At 36.1% G+C, this 6,753-nt stretch overlaps 2 protein-coding genes across 2 annotated transcripts; one reads left to right on the forward strand and one right to left on the reverse strand.

The window, feature by feature from the left end:
* The first annotated feature begins 426 nt into the window (after positions 1–426).
* Positions 427–3,117, forward strand: LOC139856745 (uncharacterized). The gene is made up of 3 exons (XM_071845494.1): positions 427–715; positions 1,142–1,420; positions 1,544–3,117. The coding sequence occupies exons 1-3, from the start codon at positions 575–577 to the stop codon at positions 2,630–2,632; spliced, it is 1,509 nt and encodes a 502-aa protein (XP_071701595.1). The 5' UTR covers positions 427–574; the 3' UTR covers positions 2,633–3,117.
* Positions 3,118–3,691: 574 nt separating this feature from the next.
* On the reverse strand, positions 3,692–6,753 carry LOC139856761 (uncharacterized). Its single transcript, XM_071845496.1, has 10 exons — positions 6,600–6,753; positions 6,252–6,282; positions 6,002–6,150; positions 5,680–5,771; positions 5,563–5,570; positions 5,391–5,462; positions 5,132–5,299; positions 4,699–4,794; positions 3,972–4,094; positions 3,692–3,885 (listed from the first exon to the last, which is right to left on the reverse strand). The coding sequence occupies exons 1-10, from the start codon at positions 6,617–6,619 to the stop codon at positions 3,862–3,864; spliced, it is 783 nt and encodes a 260-aa protein (XP_071701597.1). The 5' UTR covers positions 6,620–6,753; the 3' UTR covers positions 3,692–3,861.

Here is a 6,753-nt window from a genome sequence, read left to right on the forward strand (position 1 = left end):
GTACCATTTTTAAATAAACAAACCAAATAAATTACTAGTAAATTACTCCGTAGTTAATACTCCCTCAGTCCCATATTTATTGTCTATCTTTTCTTTTTTGGATGTTCAAATTAATTGTTATTTTCATAAATGGAAAAGAATAATGTGCTAAATTTCTTTTGTGCCCCTACTTTATACATGTAAGACAAAAAGATGGGTAAAAAGTAAGGGGTAAAACTGAAAAGTTAACAGAAAAGTACATGTATCAGGTACTTTTTCTTAAACTGTATGTTTTTTATCTAGGAACAATAGATTTGGGACGGAGGGAGGATTAATAAATATATAATTACAAATTATAAATAAATATAAATTAATTAATTAAATTAGATTGATGAATAAACAAAACGATTCTCCAAATCCCACGCCACGAAACAAACCCTTCTTCCTCTCCTTTTGTGAGTTTGTCGAAAGCAAATAAAAACACACATCATATTATATCTCTTGTTTTACCTTTCAAACCCTAATTTCTAATAACCCTTTATTTTGTGATCAACATCAAGATCAAATCTATCAATTAATCTTAAAAAAGCCCTAGATGGATTCGGGATCATCAAAAGGATTCGATTTTGCATCATCAGACGATATCCTCTGCTCTTACGAAGATTACACAAATCAACAAAACAATCCCAACGGAACTCACTCCGATTCAAACGCCATTTCTACTAATTCATCTAAGGTTTTTACTGTTTTCTTTCTTTTATGCTTTAGCTTTACATCCAACTGATGCCACTTTACTTTCGGTCTTCTTTTTTTCAGAACATAAGATTGAATTGATTTGATCATTTACACTTTTATGATTTGATTTTTGTTTAGGTCATCAATATTTCTTTTGGATATATAAGCTTCTGTTAGATGTAAATTGTATGTTGCTACAGTATGCTTTGTTTAATGCTAGTCTTAACACCTAGTTGTATTTGGTGCTAACTAATAGTTTCATCCAAAAGTACATTTTGTTGACCAATTATTTAGTACTATGTAGCTTCTTTTTATGGTTTTATTTCGTAAGTGTCATGCAATTGCTGGATAGATCTTGTGTATGATGGAGATTGTTATGAATTTGTATGGGCGTTTATAGCTATTTATTAATGCTGACTTATTGTAGGAATTTAACAAAAGTAGGATGAGTAGACCATCCGTACTGTATAATTCGCCAGATGATCCCGGTAACCAAGATGTAATCATTGCTGCTGTGGAGAGATCCGTGAAGAAACATACTGAAAACCTGATGCGTTTTCTTGAGGGACTTAGTTCCCGTCTGTCTCAGTTGGAGTTATACTGTTATAATGTTGATAAGTCTATTGGAGAGATGCGTTCTGATCTAGCTCGTGATCATGGAGAGTCAGAGGCAAAGCTCAAGTTTTTAGAGAAGCATGTTCAAGAGGTGGGTATGTGTGTGTGTGTGTGTGTGTGTGTGTGTCGTTATGTTAACAAGTCAAATCCATTTTGTCATGAACTTGTAAAAGTAAGTACCTTTAATACTTGATACACATGATTGTTGATGCAGGTTCATAGATCCATACAAATCATAAGAGATAAGCAAGAACTTTCAGATACTCAAAAAGAACTCGCTAAGCTCCAACTTGCACAAAAGGAGTCTTCTTCCTCTTCTGGTCATGACTCTCACAAAAGTGAAGAAACATCGACTCCTCCTTCCGAGACTAAACGAAATGAGAATGCAAGTGATGGGAATAATCAGCAGTTAGCTCTTGCCATTCCCCATCAAGTGGCCCCACAACCCGCAGCTCCGCAACTACAATTGCCACCTCAGCCCATGCCTCAGCAACAGCAACAGCAACAGGCGTATTATTTATCTCCAGCTCAGCTGCCAAATATTCCTGGGCCAGCCCAACTCACTCAGACTCACTATCTGCAACCGGATCCCCATTACCAGAACCCACCGCCTCAACGATCTCAAGTGACCCAGACACAGCCACAGCAACCACCACAACCTCAGTATCAGCAGCAGTGGTCCCAGCAGGTGACACAACAGGCGCCACCGCCTCTGCCTGCGGTTAGACCCTCATCGCCTCAAGTGTTCCCTTATCAACAAGTCAATCCTGAAATCCTCCCAAACAGTATGCCATTGCAAATGCCTTACTCTGGGATTCCCCAGCCTACCTCTAGCCAAGCAATGACATACGGGTTTGGTGGGCCTGGACCGGCAAATCAGCCACAGCCAAAGCCACAACCACAACAACCACCTCAGCATTTGAAGCCTGGTTTTGGTGGTCAACCTGGTGATGGGTATGTAGGTGGCGGGCCGGGGCCCCAAGGGAGTAGTTATATGATGTATGGGAGTGAAGGGGGGCGGGCCCAACAACATCCAAACCACCCAAGTCACTTCCCACAATCAGTGTACCCTCCAAATCCACCACAACAAAATAGTATGATGGCACGTCCTCCTCCGCAGTTTATGCGCAACCATCCTTACAATGAACTGATCGACAAGTTGGGAAGTATGGGATACAGGGGTGAAGATGTGATTAATGTGATTCAGAGGCTAGATGAAAGTGGACAGACTGTTGATTTCAATACCGTGCTTGATAAGCTAAATGCTCCTCATCCCTCTGGTGGTGGATATCAGAGAGGATGATCTGGTTTAATCAAGTATGCGAGATTCAAACTCCCTGCAATTTCTGTGACAATCATTTGTGTTTTTAGCTTTTCTCATATACAGTGCGTAATAAGTTTCAAGATGATTGTGTCATGGTGATTTTGGTACATATGGATGGAGAGACATGTTTTAGTTTTGAGTCTCGCATTCCAAAAATTTGATATTGTTTTTGAGAAACATTGTCTTTTGTGATTTGCCACAGAGAATACTAATTCGCTTTTGCTCACTTTGGAACCGTTTTGCTTGTTATATACTGGATGCGAATCTTATGTGATATTTCCCCAATTCATTGCTTGGTTTATTTTGAAAAGCTTGATACTAGTTTTCTTTAGGTGGGTGTGCAACGCAAGTCAACCACGAAATCAAAGGCGTTTATTGTTTGTACCTTAGGTTCGATCTTGGTTTCATGTTTGCTCATTTAACCAAATTATGATAATGATGGTTACGCTTGATCTGGTCCATTGATATTATGGGTAATAAGTGATCTCCTTTCTCCTAAATTATAGTTTCATGTTTGCTCATATAGAACCCATTAGATGTGTATATGTTGTGATTTCACTAATTTTAGCTTTTCGCTCTGTTTTATACATGATAGAATTCATACTTGTCACCAAGGAAAAACAACAAGGGTTCTTCTTGTGATATCCATTTCAGAAACATGAATATCTTTGGAAAAAAATTGTGATCCATACTTTTGAAGAAGAAACTTTAGTTCAAACATATCAATTGGACGCGATATAGTACTTGCTCATTCACAATGACTGCCACAAGAAAGTTATATTTAACTCATCTGACTAAAAACGATAATTAGGACCGTATACTTCCTCTGAACTCTGAAGAAAAATAATAGACAACTAAGAGCGCGATTGAAGTGAGGTAATTTTTTGAATCAAAGTATCAAACAGAATGCTTTCTGAACATTTTATCAATATTTTCTCATGTCACCAGGCATATGCTTTTATGTGTGTGCGCGTGAGCTCATGTGTAATATAGAGTTTCAACTTTTAACAAGTTGCAGACACTCACTCTGGATAAATATGTACAAAGTATATTTTTGTAAAAATGAATAAGTATATACTGTCGACACAATCAAATAATTATATCCAAGGTTAGCATGTTGTTGCCTACTTGAACAGAAGCCATGGGTCTAAAGAACCAAAAAGAAAAAGCTTGCTGCGATTGTGGTCTGTGTCATCATCATAAAAGAGCTAGAACGGGCTTGAGATAGACTCCTACATCACAACAATTTTGTTCCAGTTACTTGTGCCCTGCTAAAAGTTCTAACGAGCTTTGTATATTTTTGGTTTTAGTTAATTACCTCATGAAATGATGGAATACTTTGTTTTTCGATATCACGTATCTTCTTCATTGTCATGCCATACCATTCGTCTACCCAAGCAAAACAATTACGATGGCTTTCAAGAAACAACGCCCTTTCACCCTACAAAAAGCATGTAAATCATAGTATCATACATTAAGAGAAAAACAAGATTTTATTAAGCATGCTTGTTTATAAAAAGTATTTGCTTTTCAACAGTTATCATACTATACATTGTATAATTCCAGAATGGGCGGGTCGGACTCTGGTAAAGGTCCAAAGCAAGGTTGGGTTATAATAAATACGGAGTAGTCATTATTCATTAATCTGGTCAAAAATGGGCGTATTGACTGGTGTTTTCGTTTTTTTTTAATTGTATAAAATGAAATTGATAAATACAAATAATTACTAAATTGTTAATATGATTAATATACAACATTTTAATTAATAGATAGGAGGTTGTAAGCATTTGAATACATTTTGGGCGTCTTTTGTCCCAGTCTACTCATGTGACCCATTTCATTTTACTAGGTTTTATTGATACCACCCTCGGTTAGCCATTATAGATAATTGGGTCAAAACAACCACCTTTAAGTATACTATATATGAGGCAAATTTATCAAAGAGTGTGCAAAGGCCAAATTTGTAAATTTAGAAAGGAACTATAATTTCTCAAACATGTTATCTTTAGAACTGTATACATAGAAGATTAAGGCCAAAAAAATACCGCAATTAACGCTTGCTCAAGACGAGCACCAAAACCCCAATATGGAGCATCTACTGTCACCAATTTGTATGCAGTCATAACTGGTTTACACTGATCCTGAAAATAATTACATCCAATCATACCAATTAAGCATTACACGATGATTTTATAAAACGCAAGAAACAAACCTATTATCTCGAGGTAACAATTTCAACCCTTTGTTTTAATTCAGTATCTCTAACACGTCATCTAATGTATTATTGATACATAAAACCTTTAAATCAATGTTTTCACAAAATTTGAGAAGTAGAGATGCCAACCCGATTCAACCCGTTTTGAACCAGTACTAAAAACTACCCGTTTTGACTAATTACGCAACCAGTCCATTTTGCCACCTCAACCATTATCTTTAAGGACATTATTTAAGGCCGAAGAGTAAGTACACAGTAACAACCTGCCATCCTTGTAAGAGAGGGCCACGACCGGTTTTTACAGAGCGGAATTTGGAAAAGTCAACCCCATTGCTACCAATTACATAACTCCAATAATCGTCAGATGTTGTTGCAATATCAATTATTTCAACCTCACAATCGTCTAATTGTTTTTGGGTTAGACAGTGAACCTACACAAACAATTGTACGTTAGAACTATATTGTAGAACGAATCTTTAAAAAACCTATCTGCTAATGTCTTAAAGTGAAACTTATGGTTACATTTTCTGAGTGTCCATTGTCCGCTCTATGAATAGTTTCTATGGTTAACGTAAAGCTCGTAAAATATGGACACTGCACAAAAGCAAAAACAAGAGTTACAAAAAATTTAACATACAATTAATGAAAACTAACCAAAATAAGTCGGTAAATTGAGAAAATGATAAATTATTACCTTAATTACTGCCGATATTCAGCGTAGTTTCATAAGACAATTAAAACGTGTAAATAAAATTCCCATAAAATTAGAAATTACTTATATGATTAAGGGAATCAAGTCAACCAAGCAAACCTGTTTTGCATTTTGGGTATGCATTCCAAGCTTCCTCTTGCATCGTGAGGGCATGAGTTGGCGCGAACGCACTAAGCCAAATAGGAGCCTTGCTGCACATTTGACCAACACATTATATAACGTTGACTTACGACTTATTACCAAAATGGTGCAACAAAACATAATGACCTTGTGGGCCTAGATTTATAGTAGTATACTACAGAGGTGGCATATGAGCGGGTCAGCCAACGAGGATAAGGCCAGGAAAGGGTATGTTGAATACTTGGATCCCAAACACTATTATCTCTAGTTTATTAAAAAACATGAATGTGGTCTAAACTACCTTTGGAGGCGGTATACTTTGGATGTGTATCGACCCTTTCCAAACACACTATCTTCAAAGTATCGATTTTCTAAAACATCCACCCCTTCGGTTTCGTTACTACTTTGCTGCTGCATTTTCATTACCATATACATCTGAGCTACTTGATACTGCAATTTCATATACAAACTTGCCTTTAATTTCTCTACCCATTGAAACACTACAAAAACCATACAAAAAGTTCAATTGAAGTACAGCTTTGTGATGATACCTCTTCTAATGACAATGGCATGACGATCCGACTTTTTCAGAGGAACAACAAATTAAGAAAACTCCAAGTAAAATTATTACTACACTTTCCTATAAAAGCAATGTACAAAGCTTTAATATGAATCAATTTCATAGTAAATAACCCTAAAAAGTATTGAATTGGGAATATGAACATATGTAATTGGTTGAGAAAGTTTGAAACTTTATACATATACACACAAAACCCATGTCATAATTAGCAAAAGAATTACTCATAATTGATTAATTGACTCGAAAACTTATAAAAAAAAAGCAGAGAAAACACCAAATTACATTACAGTATATATGATATTTGAAGGAAAAAGGATACAATTCTTTCATCAGAACCATCGCAACAGTCAAAGGAGAAGATGACAAATCTGTTGAATGTACAAACTGACGAATGATATTGCAAAAGGTTAGAAGCTTTAATTTGTAGTCAACCAGGGTCTTGATAATATCCGCGTTTAAGATCCGGAGTTCGA

Source organism: Rutidosis leptorrhynchoides, chromosome 1, assembly GCF_046630445.1.
Source record: "Rutidosis leptorrhynchoides isolate AG116_Rl617_1_P2 chromosome 1, CSIRO_AGI_Rlap_v1, whole genome shotgun sequence".
Taxonomy (NCBI): Eukaryota; Viridiplantae; Streptophyta; class Magnoliopsida; order Asterales; family Asteraceae; genus Rutidosis; species Rutidosis leptorrhynchoides.

What these genes read in the sequence shown, in the direction of transcription:
- LOC139856745 (XM_071845494.1), top strand. Translation starts at nt 575, where the DNA reads ATGGATTCGGGATCATCAAAAGGATTCGATTTTGCATCATCAGACGAT. An exon ending in TTTCTACTAATTCATCTAAG is followed by an intron (nt 716 to 1,141) that starts GTTTTTACTGTT and finishes GACTTATTGTAG; the next exon opens with GAATTTAACAAAAGTAGGAT. An exon ending in TAGAGAAGCATGTTCAAGAG is followed by an intron (nt 1,421 to 1,543) that starts GTGGGTATGTGT and finishes TTGTTGATGCAG; the next exon opens with GTTCATAGATCCATACAAAT.
- LOC139856761 (XM_071845496.1), bottom strand. Translation starts at nt 6,619, where the DNA reads ATGGTTCTGATGAAAGAATT. An exon ending in ACAATGGACACTCAGAAAAT is followed by an intron (nt 5,300 to 5,390) that starts GTAACCATAAGT and finishes TTGTTTGTGTAG; the next exon opens with GTTCACTGTCTAACCCAAAA. An exon ending in GTATTCCATCATTTCATGAG is followed by an intron (nt 3,886 to 3,971) that starts GTAATTAACTAA and finishes GTTGTGATGTAG; the next exon opens with GAGTCTATCTCAAGCCCGTT.